This window comes from Leptonychotes weddellii, chromosome 7, assembly GCF_054177405.1.
Source record: "Leptonychotes weddellii isolate Sample4059 chromosome 7, ASM5417740v2, whole genome shotgun sequence".
Classification (NCBI taxonomy): Eukaryota; Metazoa; Chordata; class Mammalia; order Carnivora; family Phocidae; genus Leptonychotes; species Leptonychotes weddellii.
In genome coordinates, this window is record NC_138375.1 from 63,733,679 (window position 1) to 63,759,603 (window position 25,925).

General features: G+C 33.3%; 1 protein-coding gene across 1 annotated transcript in view; it reads right to left on the reverse strand.

The window, feature by feature from the left end:
- Nucleotides 1-25,925, reverse strand: part of FER (FER tyrosine kinase) — a 387,502-nt gene that overhangs the window by 319,233 nt on the left and 42,344 nt on the right. Inside the window, exons 4-5 of the mRNA XM_081825811.1 lie at nucleotides 10,231-10,404; nucleotides 3,384-3,483 (exon numbers count right to left, since the gene is read on the reverse strand). Of these exons, the coding sequence (XP_081681937.1) occupies nucleotides 3,384-3,483; nucleotides 10,231-10,404 (274 nt within the window). The remainder of the gene's footprint in view (nucleotides 1-3,383; nucleotides 3,484-10,230; nucleotides 10,405-25,925) is intronic.

A 25,925-nucleotide genomic window follows, 5' to 3' on the forward strand; every position in this document is an offset into this window, starting at 1 on the left:
AGATTCACAAAATTGTTTTATGGCTAAACCTAAACAGGTGTTCAACCAACTTAAAGTATTCAGAATTTAATCTGCAATAGAAAAGTAAAATCTGTGTATTTTGTATTCAAGAACTCATTATTCTATGCTGCTATCAAGAAACACTCTGAATTATTAACTTCAGTTCAATAGGGTTAACTAAAATTATTTTGGTTGTTCTCAGTTTACATGTTATAAATAATAATCAATAGACTAATGTTCAAATTAGTCCCAGTCAATTTAAGACAAATACTTGCTTTCTCAGCACAGAGCAAAACATGTTTAATACTTAAGATATATTACAAAAAAATTAATTAAAATGCTACATTCATGTTGCAAATTACTGTTATATTTTACATTAGACAACATAAACTAATGTTCCTTTGGATAAAAACTTTAATATTCAAAATTTAAAGTATTTTGTGTAATCCACACAGCAGGGGTCAGGAATTTGGAATTTAAGCATTAACCCAGCCTTCCTCCTGATCGACTGTAAGTGCTAAACCTCCAGTTGCAGTAACTGAGTTCTTAACTCCCAACCCATTCTCAAATCCAGAATTTAACCCTTGCTACAGGAATTATTTTCAGGCCTTGTTTCCCCCCAAAGCCTTGTGTCCCCTAAAGCCTCATCTTCTCTAACTGGAAGCTATATGTCAGACTTGGGTCTTAAGACCTCCTAATATCTATGGTTGCTAGAACCGCAGCCAGGGTATTCACTGTCAGTGCCCAGCAGTCCCTAGAAACCATTCCAGAGCTACCCTGGTCTGGCCTATACAGATGAACTAAGGTTCTGACATAAAGTCTGCAAATGTCAGAAATTTTGCTATCCTTATAGAGTAAATAACTTCACAATAGAAACCCTATTTCCACATTAAACACAAAAAGTAGTTTGATAACAGAAACAAAGTGTTCAAAAATATAATTTTATACTTTTTCACAAAACATGATAGTTTTGATTATAAAAAGATAAATTTACATATGTGTCAAGTATCGAACACAATCATATAAGAACTTATTTTAAAAATATGTATTCTATAGGTTATAAATGGACTTAATGGCAGCAATCAAATTTTTGAAAATAGGAAAATATTATCACTAATTCTCCTTTCAGAAGGAGAAATGTAAATAAATTCATGAGATTCAGCCAAATAATAACACTTCTTGGGACCAATTAAAACTACAATCTTCAGGGGCACCTGGGTGGCTCGGTCGTTAAGCATCTGCCTTCGGCTCGGGTCATGATCCCAGGGTCCTGGGATCGAGCCCCACATCGGGCTCCCTGCTTCGCGGGAAGCCTGCTTCTCCCTCTCCCACTCCCCCTGCTGTGTTCCCTCTCTAGCTGTGTCTCTCTCTGTCAAATAAATAAATAAAATCTTAAAAAAAAAAAAAAACTAGAATCTTCAAATTTTCTAGTTGCTTTCCTACTATTAATACAACACTAAATGGTATTTTATCTAGATTAAAAGTAATAAAAAAACAATAAAGAACAACTGTTATCTGTGAAAAATATTTGATAATATAAGCACTATGTACAAGGACTATTTAAAATTTTACTATGACATCAGAATTAGATTTCATTTATTAAGGCAAAATAAACTATCATTAAAAAATGGATATCAAAGACTAGGGAGTAAATATCTATTTCTTTTTTTTAACTAATCATTCTCCAACAGATACAGACCTAGAGTGAAATACTTAGCATACCTGAATTACAATACAGTTGGATTAAGTCATCACTTGCTCTGGGTGGATATTTTTAATATAGGGCACTAATTTGAGAATGCTACCCATGCATTAAGTAACAGACTTTATAAAATTAACTATTTTGACAGATTAAGTAGTAATGCTTAACATGCAAAACTACTTCTAAACTACTCTTGATTAAGCAAGGGATCTCTTGACATAAACTGAACTTTGAAAGAGGATAAGACTTGTAGTTCATAAATTAGAATATCAACTAGAAATGGGTAAGCTTCTTGAATGCCTTGGAAATACTGCTTGAATTTCAATAACTTAAAGACAGCAAATGCTCAGTAAATATTTCTAGATTATCTAAAGCTCTCTTTAAAATAATAAAGGAATTAAAATTAGATAAATGAAATTTGAAAATCTATGAAATAATCATACAGTGTTGGAACTTACATCCAATACTATCTGACTCCAAAGTATGTATATGTATGTATATGATCTTTACACAATGCCATTCTTTGGTTTTATCACTTAAATAATTTAAGATAATTGAATTACAAAAGTATTTTAAAAGATATGTTTATATTAATAAAGAGATCATGATCTCAAAATACTGGTTGAGGTCCATGAAAAATAAGCAGAAATAAGAAAACTTTAAACACAGCTTCATCTTCCCTAAAAAAGTAGTAGAAACACTGCAAAAAGCAGAAACATGAGGTAAATGTGTGAGGGGTGGGGACAGGAACAGAGGGAAACAAAGTGTTGGCAGGAAAATGGGGAGCAGAGAGAAAGCAAGAGAAAGGGGAAGGACAGAGAGAAGGAAAGGGAGGCAGGGAGACAAAGGAAAGAAGTAAGAAAGGGAAGGAGGAAGAAATGCATCCAAATCAGGATCTCTTTTAGTCTACTGGGATTAACAACAAAAACATAGTATTTTCATTGTGCAAGATATATTCAAATGTAGAGCTATTTATTTCATTTACCTCAGGAAAATAAGAATATATACACAACAAGTAAAAGACCAAGAGAAAATATGTTGAGAAAAAGAAGACAGAGCTGCTAATAAAGCTTATATTTAGACAGGAAGAATTTTTTTTTAAAACCTCCAACTTTTATAATTAAAAAAATTTAAATATGAAGACTGTTTACTCACATTTAAAAACTCATAACCATAAACACTTGTTTAAAATATAAATAATGTTTCTCTTTCTATTTACTTCCATTTATGAAAATGTTAGGACAATGTAGGCACATAAAATTAAGCTATGAAAGCAAAATAATGCTATAAAATAATCTTGTCTATTAGTGGCTTTTAAATACCACAGGTAAAAAGAAGACTAAAAAAGATATCTAAACAAACACAACCTTATTTTTCTTATTCAGTATTCAGTAATTAAATAATAAATCTGATGCTGGAGAGAAAATTTTAAACATTCTTTGCATTCTATTACCAGTGCTATGTAATTCCATGTAGTATGAACTACTCAAAAATATTTTACATCATTTTAAAAAAACAAAAAAATAAAAAGACTTATTAAATAATTTGACAATTATCCTATTTTGGCATATTTTGATATTTTTAAAATGTGAATTGGTCTAAGTGGAATCATTCTGCTACTCATAAAGACAACCTTCAAATGATGAGAATAAAAATCACTAAAATAAACAATTTTTCATACCTTTAGCTAAAGCTTCTTTATATTTCTCTTTGGCAGAATTCATTTCTTTTATTAACTGTCTATAGCTGGATTTTAATTTCTCTAATTCTGTCTTTGTAACCTGTCAAAAAAAAAATAAAGAACAAATTTTAAATTACTCCCTTAACCCCTGGCAACCACTGATCTTTCTACTGTCTCCATAGTTTGTGTTATCCAGAATATCATATAGTTAGAATCACATAGTATGTAACTTTTTAGATTGGCTTCTTTCACTTAGTAATATGCATGTAAGTTTCCTCTGGGTCTTTCTGTGGCTTGATAGCTCCTTTATTTGAGCATTAAATAATATTCCATATTCAATATTCTGTTGACCAGTCTGGGGCTTTTGCCTCTTCATATAAACTTTAGAATCAGTTTTTCAATATTCACAAAATAACTTACTGGGGACTTTGATTGGGATTGTGTTAAATGTAAAGAGCAAGCTGGGAACAACTGACATCTTGACAATATTGAGTCTTCTCATCGACAACCATGGGATATGTCTCCCAATTATTTCTTCTATGAATTCTCTCATTGGAATTCAGTTGTTCTCCTATAGATCTTGTATATATGTTGTTAGATTTATACCTAAGTATTTCATTGAGAGGTGCTAATGAAAACGGTATTGTGCTTTTAATTTCATATTCCACTTGCTTATTGTTGATGTATAGGAAAGTCACTGACTTTTGTATGGTAACATTGTATCCTGTAACCTTGCTATAATCACTTACTAATTCCAAGTTTTTTTGTTGATTTTCTTGGATTTTCTACATAGACAGTCATGTCATCTGTGAACAAAGACAGATTTATTTCATTGTTCCCAGTCTGTATATATTTCTTTTTCTTGTCTTATTGCATTGGCTAAGGCTTCCAGCATGATGTTAACAAGCAACAGTAAGAGGAAACATCCTTGACTTGCTTCTGATCTTAGTGGGAAAGTTTCAAGTTTCTTACCATTACTTATATGTTAGCTGTACCTTTTCTGTAGATATTCTTTATCAAGTTGAGGAAGGTTTCCTCTTTTCCTAGATTACTGAGAGTTTTTATCATGAATGTGTACTGGTTTTGTAAAATTTTGTCAAGTGATTTTTCTGCATGTCAAGTGATTTTTCTGCATCTATTTGCATGCTTATGTGATTTTTCTTTTTTAATCTGTTCATGTGATGGACTGCATTAATTGATTTTCAAATGTTGTACCAGCGGATTTTTGTATCTATGCTCATGAGAGATACTGTAGTTTTCTTTTCTTCTAATATCTTTGCCTGGTTTGGTAATGGTGGTCTCTTGGATTAGTTAGGAAGTATCCCTCAGTTTCTTTTTCTGAAAGAGTTCATAGAGAATTGGTATGATTCCTTCCTTAAAAGTTTGATAAAATTCACTATCTGAGCCTGGTGCTTTCTGTTTTGGAAGGTTATTAGTTATTGATTCAATGACTTTAATAGATATATGCCTATTCAGATCGTCTGTCTCTTCTTGTGTGAGTTTTTAGCAGACTGTGTCTTCCATAGAATTGCCAAATTTCTTGTATGAAATCAAATTTGTGGGCATAGAGTTGTTCACAGTATTCCTTCATTACCCTTTTAATATGGACTATGTAGTTGATGTCCCCTCTTTCACTCCTGATATTAGTAATTTGTGCCCACATTGTTTTTATTAGTTAACCTGGCTACAAACTTAATGATTTTATTGATCTTTTCAAAGAACCAGCTTTTGGTTTTGTTGATTTTCCTATTGGTTTTATGTTTTCACTTTAACTAATTCCACTCTAATTTGTATCATTTTGTTTCTTCTGCTTACTTTGGATTCAATTTGCTCTTTCTTTTTTTTCTAATGCCCTAAGGTAGAAGTTTAGAGGATTGATTTTAGATCTTTTTTCTTTCCTAACATACATTCATGCTATAAATTTTCATCTAAGCACTGCTTTTGCAACCTACAAATTTTGATGGGTTTTATTTTCATTTTCATTTAGTTCAAAATATTTTTTAATTTCTCTTGAGATTTCTTCTTTGATCCATGAGCCATTTAGAAGTATTTTGTTTAATCTTTTCCAAAGAAGACATCTAGATGGCCAACAGACATATGAAAAGATGCTCAACATCACTCATCATCAGGGAAATGAAAACCGAAACTACAATGAGATATCACCTCCACCAGTCACAATCGCTAAAATTAACAGGAAACAACAGGTGCTGGCGAGGATGCAGAGAAAGAGGAACCCTCTTACACTGTTGGTTGGAATGCAAATTGCTGCCGCTACTCTGGAAAACAGTATGGAGGTTTCTCAAACAGTTGAAAACAGAAGTACACTATGATCCCGCTATCTTTCTATTACTAATTTCTAGTTTAATTCCACTGTGGTCTCAGAGCAGATACTGGATGATTTTTATTCTTCTAAATTTATTAAGGTATGATTTATGGTCTAGAATGTGGTCTATCTGTTGAATCTTCCATGTAAGCTTCAGAAGAATATGATTCTGCTGTTATTCAATGAAACAGTCTGTAAATGTTCACTGTATCTAATTGATTAATGGTACTATTAAGTTCACCTATGTCCTTACTGATTTTCTGCCTGCTGGGTTTGTTCATTTCTGATGGGGGGATGTTAAGTCTCCAACTGTAATGGAGTATTCATCTATTTCTTCTTGCAATTCTATCAGTTTTTACAGCTCCTTCAGTATTTTAACATTATGTTGTTGGGCATATACAAGTTAAGGATTGTTATGTCTTCTTGGAGAACTAACCCCTTTATCATTATGTAATTCCCCTCTTTATCCCCAATAAGTTTCCTTGCTTTGAAGACTGCTCTGTCTGAAATTAATATAGCCACTCCTACTTTCCTTTGATTAGGGTTAGTATAACATATCTTTCTCCATCCATTTACTATCAATCTATATGTGTCTTAATATTTAAAATGGGTTTCTTGTAGATAAAATATAGTTGGGTCTTGTTTGTAAATCTACTCTGACAATCTCTGTCCTTTAATTGGCTCATTTAGACCACTGACTTTCAAATAACTTATCTAAATACCTGGGTTAATGGCAATCATATTTGTTAGTTTCCTATTTGTTACCTTTGTTATTTGTTCCTATTTTTGTCTTCCACTATTCTTCTATGGTTTTGATATTTTATACAATTCCATTCTCTCTCATTTCTTATATATCAGTTATTATTTCTTTTTTAACTTTTTTTAGTAGGTGCCCTGGAGTTCGCAATATGTATTTATAACTAATGCAAGCCTATTTTCAAAGAACACTATACCACTTCACAGGTAGTATGAGTACCTTACAATAACAATATAATCCTAATACCTCCTTTCTATCCCGTATATCATTGCTGTCATTCATTTCACTTATATATAAGCATACATAAACTTATATATGTATGTATACACACATACACACCCAAGATACATGACTGTACATAACTGAATTTTATTGTTGCTATTATTATTTTCAATAAACTGTTACCCGTTAGATCAAGAATGAGAAAAATAAGTTTTTATTTTATCTTCACATTCTTTCCCTAATGGTCTTTTATTTTTTTAAGATTTTATTTATTCACTTGTCAGAGAGAGAGAAAGCACAAGAAGGGGGAGCAGCAGGCAAAGGGAGAGGGAGAAGCAGGCTCCCCACTGAGCAGGAAGCCCAATGTGGGGCTTGATCCCAGGACCCTGGGATCATGACCTGAGCCAAAGGCAGCTGCTTAACTGACTGAGCCACCCAGGCGCCCCTCCCTAATGCTCTTTCTTCCTTTACGTAGATCTGAGTTTCTGACCTATATCATTTTCCTTCTCAATCCACTGGCTACAAGTTTCCTCAATTTCTGTTTGTCTAAGAAAGTCTTTATTTCACTTTTGAAGGATAATTTCACAAGGTATAGAATTCTAGGATTGTGGGTTTTTTCTCTCAACACTTAAATATTTCATTCGACTTCCTTCTTGCTTACTTAATTCTGAGGAGAAGTCAGATGTAATTCTTATATTTGTTCTTCTATAGGTAAGGTGCTTTTTTACTCAGGCTTCTTTCAGGATTTTTTCTTTATTTTTGATTATCTGTAGTGTGAAACTGATATGCTGAAGGGTAGTTTTTTGGTCATTTATTCTGTTTGATGTTCTCTGAACTTCCTGGATCTGCTGTTTGGTGTCTGCCATTAACTTAGGGAAATTCACAGTCATTATCATTTCAAATATCTCTTCTGTTCCTTTCTCTCTTTCTTCTCCTTCAGGTATTCCCATTATACATATGTTACACCTTTTGTAGTTACCCCACAGTTCTTGGTTAATTCTGTCCCTTTTTTTTTTTCAGTCCTTATTCTCTGCTTTTCAAGTTTTGTAAATTTCTATTGATATATTCTCAATTTCAGAGATTCTTTCTTTAATTGTGCCCATTCTCTTATTAAGCCCATCAAAGTCATTCTTCACTTCTGTTACAGTATTTTTGCTCTCTAGAATGCTAGAATGCCTTTTGTTTCTTTCTTAGGATTTCCATCTTTATGCTTACATTACCCACTGTTCTTTCATGCTTTTTACTTTACCCATTGGAGCCCTTAGCATATTATACATAGTTGTTATAAATTCCTGGTCTGATAATTCCAACACCCCTACTGTGTCTGGGTCTGATGCTTGTTCTGTCTCTTCCAACTGTGTATTTTTGCCTTTTGCTATCCCTTATTATTTTTTTCTTGATTGCTAGGCAGGATGTACCAGGTAAAAGAAACTGATTAAATAGGCCTCTACTAATGTGGTGATAAGCTGTCAGAAAAGGGGAAGCATTTTATACCCTATGTTTAGGTCTCAGTCTTTTATTAAATCTGTGCCTCTGGCTATGAACTTCACATGTGCTATTCAGCTGAGTATCCCACTCCCCACTCAGAGAAAGCAGGAGTTATGAATTTTCCTTCCCCCAGATTACTTAGGTTAAGGATAAACAGTTTCTCCTGAGAGCACACTTTATTAAGGACAGAATGCTTTGGCATATATCAAAATGGTTCCTTTTCCCCTCCCCCTGCTGGAGCATTAGATTTTTTTCCAATATTCACTGTGAGAACCTGGTAGAGGTCTGGGAGGTAAAACTCACAAAAGTGCGGAGGCCCCTCAATAAGTGGCTCCTCCTGGAGTTTTTAACAGTCAAAATTGTCCACACTGAGCATCCAGAACTTGTCAGTTACAGTTCAGGTGTTCCTATACACAGTACTGCTTCCCAAAGAGGTTTTTGCTCTGGTAAATTGTGATTCTCTGTATTCACTTGTATGTCTCTCCAATTTTAGGGGGAGCCGATGGCTCTGTCACCTCACTTCTCTTAAGGATCTAAGAAGAGCTGTTGATTTTTCAATGTATTCAAATTTTAACTCTTTGTTAGGATGGTGTGACAACATCCAAACTTCTTACATGCCAGACTGGAAACTGGAAGTCTTAACTTTTGAAGTTGTTAAAGAACCAATTCATTGTTCTCCAAACTGGTTAATTAATTGTAAAAAGCAAGCATTTATCCTGTTTGTTGTTTATGAACTATACCTCAGGGTAGCCAAATAGTTGATGTAAGAAAACTTTTTATTGAAAAATTACAGTTAACAATCACATTAGGAATGATAGAAGTAAAATGCTGCCATTTTATAACCCCTACTAAAATAATGGATCTAAGCAACAAACATCAATTGTTTCTAAAACTATTGGTGAATGGCTGAAGGGAAACTTTATCAATAGGTTGATCAGTCTGGCAGCACTAGAACCTATTAGTCAAGTTTAACAGCACAAAAGATAAACAAGAAGACATCAGATAGCTCAGATATGAAAAAAATAGGAAGTCTATACCAGTACCTATGATATATTTTTGCCCCCCAAAAACAGCAAGAATTTTATCAAGCAGTTTACAGGAAAATTAAAGGATAAAGGAATATGTGAAATCACATCAAAAGATGCTAACAATAAAATCAAAAATTAAAGAAATTCAATTCCATAGAGTAAATTACCCAGTTTCTTCCACAAATAAATGGCATTTTAAAAAGGTTGGGGGGAGGTACCTACAGATTAAAAGAAAATTATTCAAATATAATGTGTGAGCCATGTTTGGGTCATGATTCAAATGAACCAACTGTAAAAAACATTTAAACAACAGTCATTTGAGCACAATCAGGATATTTAATAACCCTAAGGAATTACTGTTATTTTTAGGTGGGTTAATGATAATATGGTTAAGTTTTTTCAAAAGAGTATTTATTTCAGCAATATATACTAAAATATTTATGGATAAAATGATACCTGGAATTTTCTTTAAAATGATCCAGTGTATTAGAAAAGGTAGGTGAGTATAGATTAAAAAAAAAAAAAAAAAAACCTTGACTATGCGGGTGGATCAGTCAATAGGAGTTTGTTTTATTATTCTCTCTTCTTTTGTACATTTGAAATTTTCATAATGAAAAACATTGTAAAAAGTTATCCAGAAGGGACAAACTCTCACTGTAAAGAAAATTTAAAAATATCTTCATTTACTTTGTCTATATTTTTTTATATGCATACTAAAAATAAAAATAATAAAACCTAAAAGAGCTATTTCAGTAAGTAAAAAATAAAAATTCTAAGTGATAAGAAAGCACTGTATCATAGTTTGATTGGCAGCATTCTTTTTCTTTCAGAGAAGTACATAAAGTAACAGTACATCTTATAATCAATTGTGTTTTATATTCAATAAGAATAAAATATTACTTACTAGAGACACCAAAACCTATTTCTCATTATAAAATGATGAATAATTTTTAAAGTCAAACAAGATAAAATATTTCAGTGAATTTAAAAATCACATTAACAAAAGAATTCCAGAGTAGAAAGACTGACCTTGATCATCTCTGCTTCTATCTGCTGATGAACACCTATAAAACTCTTCTTCACCTGCTGCTTGTCTTTGATCATCATAGTGAGCCTGTGTAAGGGTCCAGAATTTAGGTCCTCTGCATGTGTCTTCATTATTCTACTAAGCTGTTCCGTCTGCTGAATCATAAGTAGCCAAGACTATTTAAAAAATAAAGAAATAAAATTAGCATCTGTATTAAAGGTTTCCATTTTACTGTGCTTTAAGTATTCAGGAACATTAAGTATTTAGTTTTATACAAATTATGACATTAATATAAAAATGCCAAGTTTCTGGCAATTGTACAATGAGCTATGAGTGGTTCAAATTTAGTATCTTCAAGTCAAATACTTCAAAATTTAGTAATCAGAGATTATGCAGTATTCTATGAAAGGGATTAAGCTCTTTGAGAGTCCACACTTGCAGTCATCATTTTACCACTTCTTGTCTGTATGTGAATACATTGATATAATGCTTCTGCCTACACCATGCTACTGCCTCAGTAAGGTCACCATTTCCTAATGGTCAAAATGCAACAGAAATGTAACCATCTGTATTCTTAGCATTTGATCTGATCCTGCTGACTCACTTCTTCCTAAAACTCTTCTTTTTTGGTTTGCATGGCTTCTCATATTCCAACATACCAATTTGTCTTCTCCTCTTCCTAAAAATCCCTTCTCAATCTTTGTACCTGCTTCTCTTTGCTGCTTATGTCTTAAATACTGGTAGTCTCTGGATTCCTATCTATTCTCATTTCTTAGTAAATACCATTAGCTCTCAATGGTTTTTCCAGCATAACACATTTCTTTAAAGCAGAAACATGTAATGGTGGGTTTGGGAACAAGTGGGCATATGGATACTGCTGGAAGAACAAGTCATTTGTTATTAGACATTCTAGTTTCTAGATACTAAAAAAAGTAACTGAGGAATACTCTTCACTATAGGTCTTCAAAATTCTACTCAGAAACAACTGTTGGAGATTTATCATGGTCAAGTAAGATCCATGTTTAAGATTAAAAAATAGACAAGGTATGATTTCAGATATTTACTGAAGATTGGAATAATTTTTTATGCTATTACTTTTGATCTATGAATGAACAGAATTATTCTTCATTGTTAATGTTCCAATATAATCCTAAATTAGAACTGAATAAGCACCTAAACCAAAATAATAGCATAAAAGAAGCAAATTCTTAGTCATAGTCAGAAGTCACCAGGGTCTAACTTGATAATCTGGTTTCTGATACACTGTAACATACATTTTTTTTAAAGTTAACCTTCCAGGACATTTGTTTAGGGAGAAAGGCCATTTGTAGCTGTGAAATGCTATTATGAACACTGAATAAAATGTGGCCTATGAATTCATCATATTTACTTTCAAATTCAAAAATCTAACTACTAATATGCTCTAGATATCACAAAGCAATTTAAAACTGATGTATCTCTTTCATTAAAATATAAAATTTAGGGTCACCTGGGTGGCTCAGTCATTAAGCATCTGCCTTAGGCTCAGGTCATGATCCCCAGGTCCTGGAATGGAGCCCCCACATCAGGCTCCCTGCTCAGCTGGGAGCCTGCTTCTCCCTCCCCCTGTGCCCCCCCCACCCCACTCATGTTCTCTCTCTCAAATAAATAAAATCTTCTAAAAATGAATTAATTAAAATATAAAATTTAACCAAGATGAAAACAGTGAAAAACAAAACTATACAACATGGATTAAAAACAAACTAAATGTCCTAATAATTCTTATAGTTTTGTCTTTTTCATTTTATATTTTATATATATTTATATATCCCTCTAAAAAACACAACATTGGGAAAACATTCTATAGCAAGAAAAGTGTAATTGTGTCCATTTCCTAACTTTTCAAATAGAAGAGTCAATAGACAACTTTATTTCTAAAGTTTGTAAATAAAGAAATATAGAATTAAGTATAAAATTCTTAAGTTTCAAAACTTAAACAGTTAAGTGAATGTTTAGAAAAAAACATATAATACAGACCTTCTAAATTATCAAAAGTAATTTTTGAGAAAAGTTAACACTGTCCATTAAAAAAAAAGGAAAACAAAAGAAAAAAATTACTAACAATTAAAAATAAGTTGCAGAATAAAAATTATACTAAACACATCTGTTAAACATCTATGAAAAGGAAAACATGGGGCGCCTGGGTGGCTCAGTCGTTAAGCATCTGCCTTTGGCTCAGGTCATGATCCCAGGGTCCTGGGATCGAGGCCCGCATCGGGCTCCCTGCTCCGCGGGAGGCCTGCTTCTCCCTCTCCCACTCCCCCTGCTTGTGTTCCCTCTCTCGCTATGTCTCTCTCTGTCAAATAAATAAATAAATAAAATCTTTAAAAAAAAAAAAAAAAAGGAAAACATTATCAAATCAGAGGTGGGAAATTTCACTATAGGCAATAAATAAGTAACATCAGTAAAATAAAATAACATACAACAAAAAGACAAGTAAAAATCCCCCAGAAAAATGTGAACAATAAGATTCAGTAGTCATTATGTTCAAATGATTTAAAATTGAATTCTAGACGCAAAATACAAAACAAATAAGGGCACATTATGACGTAAAAGAATATCATTACAATGAGTATATAACTACCATGAATCTTTTCATTCCAGAAAATAGTACATCAAAACACACAAAGCAAAACAGTGGAAAATGAAATGAGAAAGCAAAAGTAGTTGGGAGAATTAAATCATCTCTACCTGTGGCAAATAAATTTAAAAAATAAGTAATACAGAATATCTGATTAAGTAATTTAATAATGAATATGTTTTATTTGTTGTTATATATAAAAATCTATATACTATAGGTATAGGAAATTCCTATTTTTAAAGAATCTATGGAATATTTTTAAAATTAAGGTAATACTAGGCTACAAAAAATTTTATAAATTTCCTCAAAAACAGAAAATAGTTCATACTAACTATACTGTCTAGTTTGCCTCTTACAAGGAAAAAATTAAGGAAAAAAATAATAGAACTTTTTAAGAAAAAAGTTAAATCATGCCTAAAAATAGCATAGGCTAAACAGTAACATTTTTAAAACTAATCTAAGACTTAGAAAATAACAGTAAGTAATATACTATCAAAATCTATGATATAGAGCTCAATTTGCTGCAAGATTCACAGTCTTTACACTTCCATTTCTAAGTAAGAAAAAATAAAAATAAATTTATTAAACATTCAATTTTAGAAGCTGGGAAAGGAAGAACAATGTAAAATCTAAGGAAACTACAAAGAGGGAATTGAAAAAAAAAGTATTTATTAATTAGTCAAAAATAAAAACAATTAGAGAAAAAAATGTTAATAACATTAAAAGGGAGAGCTGACAATAATGGGAAAAAGGAAAATAAAGTATCTAAAATTAAGTCTAAGAAATGAGAAACACCAAAGATTAAGACAAAATTCTAAAATTTTTGAGAAAAAAATGTTTTTCTCCTATCTGTCTTTCGTTAGTTTATTTTTTAAATAGTTGTTATGTTTAATTGACATATAGTTGACATATAAGTTTCAGATATATAACATAGATATATAATACATTAAGACATGCTCCCACAAGTGTAGTTTCCATCTGTCACCATACAAGGTTATCAGTTACATTACTGACTATATTCCCTATGCTGTATTTTAAATCCCCATGACTTATATATTTTATAACTAGAAGTTTGTACCTCTTAATTTCCTTCACGTATTTTGCCCATCCTCCCTACCCCAAAACTTTTAAACATATTTCTCTAAACCAAATCCTCTCTACTGAAAGAAAGAAATGAAGAAAAGAAATAAAGCAACCTACCTGGTGTAGGTTCTATTTCCCTAACTGAATCCTCACATTAACAGACAGCAAATTACCAATAACCATGAACTACATGATTATCATGAACCAATTATCAAAATATCTCTAGTAAGATACAAAGCTCAAAATGTTTTGCTAATGAATAATTCCAAACATTTATGCATTAAATACCTTTGATACTACCTAAAATGTTTCTAAGAAATGACAATGAAAAAAGTTCCTAAAATCACCATAACACAGACATCAAAAAGTGGCAAAGATACTACAAAAATAAATTCTCTTATAAATGCCAATGCAAAATCTTAAACAAAATATTAATAGGACAAAACAGTCCATTGAAAGAAAAATATCTCATAGCCAGTTTTGGGACATTTCAAAAATGCATACCTAATAGTCATATATAGAAGTATTCCCATAAGAGTCAAAGACAAATAAGGCCACTTAATGTCAACAATGTTATTTAATATTGTTTCCAAAATGCCTCTAACTGAGAGATTCTGAGTAAAAATATTTTAATAATAAAAAAACACAAATTGGGCGCCTGGGTGGCTCAGTTGGTTAAGCGACTGCCTTCGGCTCAGGTCATGATCCTGGAGTCCCGGGATCGAGTCCCGCATCGGGCTCCCTGCTCGGCAGGGGGTCTGCTTCTCCCTCTGACCCTCCTCCCTCTCATGCTCTCTGTCTCTCATTCTCTCTCTCGCAAATAAATAAATAAAATCTTAAAAAGAAAAAAAAAAAACACAAATTAAGCCATTGGAATTATTATTTTTCATGTATCAGGTTGACAAAATTAAATAAAACAATACATTCTATAGGTAAGAGTTTGGGGAAACAGGTTCTCTAACACACTGTTAGTGGAAAGGTGAATTATTGAAATATTAAGTGGGCAAACTTTATACCCAGAAATTTTACTTTTTGGAACTTATCTCACACATAAGATTTGTACAAGTATACAGATTATATTTACAAGGACATTTATCACAGTTTTAATAGCAAAAAGAGTCCATCAATAAGAAATCAAAGAAATGAATTATAATGAAATGCAGCCATTAAAAATTAAGATAACTTCATGTGAAATACATAAGGAAAGCCCAAGGCATATAATGAGACTAAAATGTCAAACTGCAAAATAATTTATAGAGTACAATGATATTTCTATAAGATGAACAAACATCTTGTGTGGGCATGTGCATCAAAAAAAATACAGAGCATAAAAATAAAGATATATGTGAAACATAGAAAAGATAACAATATTTTTTTTGTCTTCAAACCTGAATTGCCTCGTAAAAATTTAAATATTAGAACTAATCAAAACCAAAATGATTTATGTTCCATTTCAAATTCCATCCACAAGCTGTTCAAAATACACACACACTGTGACTAACACTACAATAGCACTTCCAAATATAGAGCCTACTAAAATATGAAACACCAGCATCGAATGTATCACTCCAAATTTAGTACAGATGCTTCTGTGAAATTAAATCGCAGCTCTCATGCATAACAGGAAACCATTCATCACACTAGAAGCCAAAATAATATCTAAAGTAAAATAATATAGGGGCACCTGGCTGGCTCAGTCAAAAGAGCGTATGACACCTGGATCTCAGGGTCGTGAGTTCGGGCCGCACATGAGGTGTAGAGATTACTTAAATAAAAAACTTTTTTAAAAAAAGTAAAAGAATATAGCACAAGATGAGTTACTTTGTTAATCATTACTTGGTAGTGTGGGAAAATATAAAACAATAACAGTTAAAGATAAAAGAAAATACTAGCAGCTCTTCCATAAAGAAAGAACTAGTCTAACTTACTTTGGGGAAATAAAGTCTAAGTTAATTTTTTAAATTAAATGTTAGACTGTTTCCACAGAAAGAACTTTATTCCACTTTGGCATCCACAGTAGCAAACAGATATGAAATGCGAAGTACAGATCCTGCCAGGACTGTTTATATTTCTATGTATTAGTAATTTATAGTTAACAAATTAATCATGCATATTAGAAGATACTCAGAAATGAGCTGAAGGAAACCAGAAATCATTGACCATGACTCCTTTGTGGTAGGAAGAAGGCTAGAAAGAGGAGAGAAAAGAGTAATTAAACACACTTCGTCTAGCCTTGACATAGTAACTGGAATCAAGTTCATCTTCCCACTGAAACAATTAGAAAACTGAGCATAATGTATGAAACTGTATTCAGATACAGGACCACAGGCAGCACAGGACTGGAATCCCAAAGAGAAGTGAAAGACCTGAAATTGACCCAGTTTTCTGTCTGAAGTCTTTCCTAAGGGAGATGCAAAGAGAAAATCGGAGTATAAGTCCAGAACAAGCATAAACTTAAAACATGAGAGTGAAAAGTTTGACTTTATACTAATTACAACATCCAACTAGAGAATCTTAGGCAGGAGAGTGACCCGGCCATTACAAGTGGTAAATTAAAAGGTCAAAGAGAAAACTCTCTGGGCCTCACACTGCTTGTATGTTTATTTTCTTTTCTTTTAATAATAATGCAAAGCCTCACCTGATCTGAATTATCTTTAATTCTAAACAAATAGTCTGATTTCATAAATGCTAATTATGCCTTACCAGATGAAAAATAAAATGCCATTAGGGAAATATTTTAAAATAAAATCAGTCAAGATGGAGTAACAGGAACCAAATTTACGCTTCTACCAGAAAAAAAAAAAAATGGACAAAATATAAGAAATAACAGTTTTCAAGATACTGGATATCAGGCTATGAAGGACATGAAGTGATCACTGAAAGAAAACAAACAAGCTGAGCCCTACAATTGCCCTGACTTACTGACCTGACAGGCTGCAGCACAGGGAGGAGAAACCAAAGGGGATATGAGTAGAATCCCTGAGTTGAGGAGGCGGAGCTGAGAGTCTGCGAAGAACAAGGCAGCTAGAGTTCATGGCACAGACTAATGGAGAGGATGGAGGCCCAGTGAGAAGCCTGGAGATTTGCAGTGAGCCCTACTCTGGTATTCAGCAGAATACTGATCAGTGCATGCCCGGGAAGAAGCTACATGAACTGGAGAAAAAACTGGCTGAAAAGATGACAGGGAACAGTCCCTGCTGTTTGTATATGGTCAGGAATATTGTCTGTTCCCACCAGCTACCCCAGAAAAACTCATAATTCATGGGGCACTGGGTAGAGCCCTGTTAGTGGGGAGTCATTAGCCCCAGAGTTCACACTGCTCTGACCCTGCCTAACAAATTTTAAAATCAAGATCCAAAGGATCAAGCTCTTTCCACATAACTTAACTGTGCTCCCTAACAAAACTCAATAAAACATAGCAATATAAACTATCAAAAATGAAACTGAGAGAAAAAAAGAATGTAGAAATAAATAAATGGAATCTCACTGAGCTGCAGAACACCTTCTAGACATCCAATATATGTGTAATTAGAAAACCCCAAAGAGACAGAGGAGGGATAGGAAAAGTATTTGAAGAAATAATGGCTAAAAACATTCAAAACTCAATGAAAACCAAAAAACCCACAGATTCAAGAAGCTCAATGAATCCAAGCACAAGAAGCATGAAAAACAACTACACTATCAGTACTATATTTGAGGCAAATAGCTTTGGAACATTCAAACATTTCATAATGATAGTATAATAATTTTCATAAAATAAGCTGATTATATATACAAAACACCGTCAATTTTATAATTCATTTGATGAATTGCTGGATATCTTATTTTTTCTTATATTTACAGTTTCTTCGCCTATAAATGGAGCAGGAATATGCTAGTCTCCTTCCCTGCATAGTATATGTCATAGCATCTAGAAGAGCAGGTATAATTTTCACCTGGTGGGAGTTTTTAAAGAGCCAAAGAACTGAAGTTATTTGGTGACTCAGGGAGGGATGGATCACCTGCATTAAATATGTCCTTCAATGTCCGGGGAATTTTGGCCTCTCTATTTAATTGGCCTTCCTAACAATGGAAGGATTCAAACTTTTAAGCCCTTGTAGTAGTACTTTGTAAGTAGTACAAACACTAATGCAACAACCAAAACAAATACTGAATAAAAAATACTAAGTAAACAAAAAATAAATAAATATTTTTAAGATAAAATAAAATCAAAATAATCAATTAATTGAAGTCATTAGTTGGGTTCCAAAGACTGGTACCATATATGCTGAGCCACATTAGCTCACTCATCGCCCAATCTCAGATGGCCATTTCCAGAAACTACATGACTACCAAAATATTACTATTGCTATTAAAAAGAGTAAATCTAGATATCTAAACACAGATCATACCCAGAAGGAAACTACATTACCTTTTCTTTTTTTTTTTTTTAAAGATTTTATTTATTTATTTGAGACAGAGAGAATGAGAGACAGAGAGCATGAGAGGGAGGAGGGTCAGAGGGAGAAGCAGACCCCCTGCCGAGCAGGGAGCCCGATGCGGGACTCGATCCCGGGACTCCAGGATCATGACCTGAGCCGAAGGCAGTCGCTTAACCAACTGAGCCAACCAGGCGCCCCTACATTACCTTTTCTTTCCCACAACTTTTTCTTCCAGCTTCCTAGACTCAGTGTCCCTCACAATTCTTGTTCTTCTGAGAAAGAGCAATATCCAGAAAGCTAACAGGTCAGAGCAACCTTTGCCCTTCAGAAGCAAATCACATCACCTCAGCAATTTCTCCTACCAAAAGTTAGGTGCTGAGTTAAAGACCCCTGCAGTCTCCTCCAGCTCTTGCACCCTGTGATTTTTCTCTACTTAGCTACTTCCCTCTATACTGTCATCCTCATAAACTCCTTGAGTTTTACTGCTCATGTGCACAGAAGATTACTTTGTTGATCCAGTTCTAGTGGTTTTTTGTTAATACAGGGCTGACCTATTTGGCTGTTTTAAAGAGAAAACAATAAATTACAGTAGGGCTTCTGGAGATGTTTGCCTACTCCCCTCTAGCTTCAGTGGGATAGACCTGTTCTCCACCCTAGTTCATCCCATTCTCTTCCCACCCATGTCCTAAGGCAGTTGTTTTGTTATTCCTTATTTCCTATATCCCCCCAAATCTCCTTGATTGGCTCTTTCAGCTTAACATTTCTTTAAAAGCAGACTTCCCTCTCCTCCTGGAATCCAACCAATCCTTCCAGTTACTGCTCAGTCTAATCTTTTTAACCCCACCCCCACCCCCCACCGCCATAAACCTCTGGGGAAAAGAGTTAAAACTCTGTATTTGCTCCCAGAAGTTATAAACCAGACATTATACCTAGGACCCTCTCTTTTTCTGAAGCTCTGTCAAATAAATGATGTTTTCTTCTCTCACATCTTATGTAACACAGAACCGAGAGGAGGGGTTAATGGTGTCCATTCCTTCTCCCAACTTCACCCCTATTAAGTCTAACCTTGCTTGTCTAGATGACCCTCTGTTCCTCCTCTTTAACATCTGCTTCTTCTACGTTCACAGGCTTTCTCTTATATACTCCTCATATCAACACTCTGAGGCAAATATCTTCATCTTATAAACGGCGGCAGAGAAATTAAATAATCTGCCAAGGTCACACAGCTAATAAATCTACCTCTTAATGTGCTACCTAAGATGTTGGAGGATACAGAAGTATGGGAACCTAAAGACACCCGCATCAAAAGATTACTTTCATCTCTTACTACATACCCAAAATACATGCATCTCAGGAATAACTATTAAGCTAAACTAATGAGAGTACTGTATAAACTGGTTACAAATTACACAGTAATCTTTAATTAATCCCTGTTTAGTACTTTATCATTAAATTAGAGGCCAACAACCACAAGGAAAATCTATCTACTCCTTCAGGCTACCTACTTTGTGGCATGAGTAACATCTAAAGTGAGTAAGTCCTTCTAGGCCAAGATTAGTGAGTCATTCTTGATATGAAAGTAAAAATAAAAATGGCCTGCACTTTATTTGTGTTTCTAACTAGAATAATGACCTACACTTCAAATCTAAGCGTCTGCCTTCAGCTCGGGTCATGGTCCCAGGGTCCTGGGATCGAGTCCCACATCAGGCTCTCTGCTAGGCAGGAAGCCTGCTTCTCCCTCTCCCACTCCCCCTGCTTGCGTTCCCTCTCTCGCTGTGTCACCCTCTGTCAAATAAATAAATTAAAAATCTTAGATAGAAAGAAAGAAAGAAAAAGCAAGCAAGCAAGAAAGAAAAAGAAATCAGCATCTTCTATCTAATCAAAACCAGCACCACACTGGATAATTAGAAATAGCACCACTATATGCTGCCTAACTGAACATAAAAAAAAAAAAAGAAAGAAAAAGAAATAGCACCACTTTAAGATAAATATACATATAATACATATTCACCTACCCCCAAGGAAACAAAATTACTGGTTTGAGACTTTCAAGTTTTAGAACATTTTTCAGAATCCTGAGTTGTAAACTGAATATTAATATTATATTATAAAATACTGTTTCTACCTGAAATGTATTTTTCAAAAGATTTTCTACATTCCTAAATGTGACTTTTATGTTGTTGTTTCGTGACCAAAAGTAATTCCTAGAAATAATGCCTCTCTTATTTCACAGTGAAAAAAAGGAATAATGATTCCATTTATAGAAATTTTATTCTCCCCTATCGCTCCACCCCCTAAAAAAAGAGACCATTTACTACACTGCATACACTACAGAGCATCACAGATTTCCAAAATAATTAGCATGACTCCTAAAATGCCTATTTCACTCTTAAGAAACCAATAAAGGTAAATAGTACCAGTTATATTAGGATGAATACACAATATTAAAAAAAGTAAACACTTCACTCAAATTTTGGAAAGTGAAAATTACATATAGGGAAAAAATTTATATCTTTTAGAAAAGCAAATCATCCTTCCACCTCTGAACTAGCAGATGTGTGGTGAGGTAAATCAGTATTCCATAAACAGGTAGTAATTTAAAGTTCTGAGTTCATTATACCAAAAAGTATTTATCCTGGACAATGAGTCAAAGAACACACAACTACTGTAGCTATAATTACAGTAAAGCATTGAAAATAATCAACAAAATGACTCAAACCTGAAAAACACCTAAATAATAGTTGTTATACATAGGTTTTCTCTACAGACTATATCTTCCAACTACTTGCTTTCTTTCCTGCTTGAATATTTTTAAAACACAACAATAAAATTCCAAGAAGAATGTATAGTTTCTGTGCCACACAATAATTCAAAATAAATGGTTCTCTGAAACAACAGTTTTTATTCAGAGTTTGTCTGAATTCATAAGAATGTTTTTGTTTTCCAATATAAGAAATGTTAAGGGAAGTCCAAGCAGAAAAAAAATAATACCAGAGAGAAACCTGGATCTACACAAAGAAATGAAGAGTACAGTGAGTTGTAACTCAATGGGTAAATATAAAGACTTATATTCTTATTATTTAAATTATTCAAAAGATAATAATTTACAGCAATAATAATAATATATTGTGGGATTTATAATACAAGTAGAATTAAAAAGCGTAACAATAATAGCATAAAGTATAGGCAGGAGAAATGAAAGTATACTACTGCAAGTATATTATTATAGATGAGGTTCTATATATGACTAAAATATAAATGTGTAGTAAGTTAAAGATGTATACTATGAACCCTAAAGCAACCACTAAAATAACACAATGAACAATTATAGGTGATAACCCAACAAAGTAGGTAAAAACAGAACCATAAAAAGAAACTCAATCCAAAAGAAGAGAAAAAAGGAAAATAAGAAAAAGAAAAAGCAGACAGGACAAAGAGAAAACAAATAGCAAACTGATAGATTAAAACCTGACCATATAAAAAAATCACATTAAATGAAAACACTCTAAACACACCAATTAAATGGCAGTGACTGTCATATTAGGAAACAAAGCAAGACCCAACTACATGCTACCTACAAGAAACCCACTCTAAATATAACAACCAAATGGGATAAAAAACACAGAATATGCTAATATTAACCAAAAGAAAGCCAAAATGGTCCTATTAATATCAGACAGAGTAGATTTCATAGCAAAGAATATTATGAGGAATAAAGAAGGTAACATCATAAATGAAAAATGAGTCATTTCATAAGAATTTTAAAATCCTCAAAAATCAGTCACCTAATACACAAGTTAATTCGTCAAAAAAAAAAACCACACAACAATTCTAAGCATTTATGTAACTAATAACAGATTCACAATACATGAAATAAAAACTGATGAAACTGCAAGGAGAAATAGATAAATTCACAATTATAATCAGAGATTTCAATACTCATCTTTCAATAATTGAGAGAATAGGTGGACAAAAATGAGTAAAGAAATAAAAGACTTGAATACCACTATATACCGTCTTGACCTAACTGTCACTTACAGAACACTCCACCCAACAACAGAAGGATATCACGTGTACATGAAACAGTTCCTTAACAGACCATATTCTGGGCCATGAAACAAGTATTGATAAATTTAAAAGTACAAAATAGGCTCTTATAAAGTAATGGAACTAAATTCAAAATCAGTAACAAAAATGGCTCTGGAAAAAAAAAACCCAAATATTTGGAAATTAAATAACAGACTTTGAAAGAACACATGGATCAAAAAAGAAATCAAAACAAAAGTTAAAATGTATGCTGAACTGAAAGAAAATGAAAATAAGCTTATAAAAAGTTCTAGGATTCAGCTAAAACAGTACTCAGAAAATTAAAAAAACTATAAGCTTATATTACAAAAGAAGATAGATCTTAAATCAATAATCTGTTTCCACTTACTAAATGAGGGTAAGTAAGAGCAAATAAAACCCAAATTAAGTGGGAAAAAATTAATAGATTTCAGAGGAGAAATGCAATAGAAAATAGAAAATCAATGAAATCAAAAGGGTAGTTCTCAGATAGTATCAGTAAAGTTGATAAACCTCTAGCCTGTCTGATCAGGAAAAAAAGAAAGAAGACAAAAATTGCCAATATCAGGAATGAGAAAGGTATTAAAAGGACAATAATGTAAAATAATAAACAACATAAAAAATTTGACATCTTAGACAAAAGTGAACAAATTCCTTGAAAAGCATAACCTACCAAAGTTCACTCAAGAAGAAAAAGACTATCTGAAGAGCCCACTATATTAAATGTTAAATGTATAATTAAAAACCTTCTCTGAAAGAAAACTTTAGGCCCTGATGATTTCATTGGTGAATTCTATCAAACATCTAAGTAAGAAATAAAAACAATTCTACACAAACCTCACAAGAAAACTAAAGAGAAAATACTTCCCAACTTGTCCTATGAGGCCAGCATTACCCTGATACCAAAACCACACAACATTACAAGAAAAGACAACTGCAAACCAATAAAACTGAGATAATTTCAAAAAAAAAGTTTTAGCAAATTGAATACAAAGATTTAAAAAAAAAAAAAGGACAATATATAAAACTAGATGGGGTTTAATCCAGAAATACAAGATTGTTTTAACATTTGAAACATCTGAAAATCAATGAGTACATCTGAATATATTATCGAGCTGAAAAGAAAAAAACAACACAATCATCTAAGCAGAAAAAGATAAACCCCTTGACAAAACCCCAACATCAGTGCATGAAAAAAACTCTCAGCTAAGTAGGAGTAGAAGCTTCCACAAGCTTATAAAAGATATCTACAAAAAACTCACAGCTAACAGCATACTTAATGATGAAAGACTAAATGTGTTTCCCCTAAGATTAGCAACAAGACATGGATATCTGTTGTCTATACTTCCATTCAGGCTTGTGCTAGAGGTTCTAGCCAGTGCAAAAATGAAAGAAAAGCAAATAAAAGACATCCAAATGAAAAAGAAGGAAAATTGTCTTTGTTTGCAGAAGACATAATCACCTGTGTAGAAAATCCAAAGCAATCTACAAAAAAGCTACAAATAAGCAAGTTTCACGAAGTTTAGGTTACGAGATTAGTATACAAAATAATTATGAACAGTGGGAAACTAAAATTTTGAAAAAATACTATTTACAAGAGTATCAAAAAATATGAAATACACATAAATCTGAAAGTCCTGTACACTGAAAACTGGAAGACTACTCAGAAAAATTAAAGAAAATATATACCATGTTTATGGACTGGAAGATCCAATACTGTTAAGATACACATTTTCCCCAAATTTATCTATATAGTCGGTGCATTCCAATCATAATCCAGTAGCCTTTTTAAAATAGAAATTGACGAGCTAATTCTATAATTCATATGGGGATGCCTGGGTGGCTCAGTCGGTTAAGCGTCTGCCTTCAGCTCAGGTCATGATCCCAGGGTCCTGGAATCGGGTCCCGAATTGGTCTCCTTGCTCAGTGGGGAGCCTGCTTCTCCCTCTGCCTCTGCCTCTCTGTCTCTCATGAATAAATAAAATCTTAAATAAATAAAATTCATACGGAAGTGCAAAGGAACTAAAATAGCCAAAAGTATTTTGAAAGAAAAAAAAAGAACAGAAAAATTACACTACTGACTTTGTGATTATTATAAAACAGCAAAATAAAAAGTGTGTTATTGGTGTCAGGGCAGACAAAAACACAAGTGGAACAAAATAAAGTGTGTAGAAATAGGCTTACAAATGATGGCCAACTGATTTTCAACAAAAATGCAAAGGAGAAAGCTTAATCTTTTCAACAAATGTTGCTAGAACAAATGGATATCTGTTTGCAAAAAAACTTTGATCATACCTTGCCCCCTATATAAAAATTAACTAAAAATGGATCATAAACCTAAATATAAAGCAAAACTATAAAACTTCCAGGTGCAAACAAAGGAGAAACTCAGCAAATTTAGGTCAGGCAACAGTGGGGTTTTTTTTAGATGCAACACCAAAAACACAATACCCTAAATTAAAAAATTGATATACTGGACTTTTTTTAGGTAGAATAAATGATGACTTTTCAGTGTTAAGAGGAAAGGCTGACATATTCCTTGTTTTTCTTCGGGTTTCCAACCATTGTTCACTGTTACCTCTCAACATTTCCTCTTTGAAAGGCAATCCTGCCCATTTAAACCATCCCTCCCAATCTTTATCACTTTCCCTAAACCCCTTTGCAATCCAAAAACTCTCCTGACTTCCTTAATTATTTTAGCATTTGTCTCCATCTATCCCTTACCAAAATACTTGACACTTTAGTGTGTACACTGATGATTCCTCCACTGGCCTGACCTCACAAATCTTCAATCTTCTATACCTACTAATCCTATTTCTTGTTACTTTCACTATCTTACTTTTCTCAAGAGTTTAATTCCAGGGGCGCCTGGTTAGCCCAGTCGGTTAAGCGGCTGCCTTCGGCTCAGGTCATGATCCCAGGGTCCTGGGATTGAGTCCCACATCGGGCTCCCTGCTCGGCGGGAGGCCTGCTTCTCTCTCTGCCGGCCACTCTCCCTGCTTGTGCTCTCTCTCTAATAAATAAATAAAATCTTAAAAAAAAAAAAAAAAGTATAATTCCACTTAAACATGGTAAATAGAACACATGGCTATTTCTCCACTTCTTCCCAAAATCCCACTAAAATATAACGTAGTTACTTAAAGTATAAATTCACAATAACAAAGAAAATAGAAAAGGGGACAACCACCGATAAGACATGTCAACAAAACATAAGAAAATGAAAAGTAGGTAAATGGTAATTGATTAGCATATCAAGAAATGTTGAAACATAAGTGATCTGCAAAGGGTAGGTCAAGAAGAAAAGGCCATGCATCAGGGAAATCCAAATCAAAACCTCAATGAGATACCACCTCACACCAGTCAGAATGGCTAAAATTAACAAGTCAGGAAACGACAGATGTTGGCGGGGATGCGGAGAAAGGGGAACCCTCCTACACTGTTGGTGGGAATGCAAGCTGGTGCAGCCACTCTGGAAAACAGTATGGAGGTTCCTCAAAAAGTTGAAAAT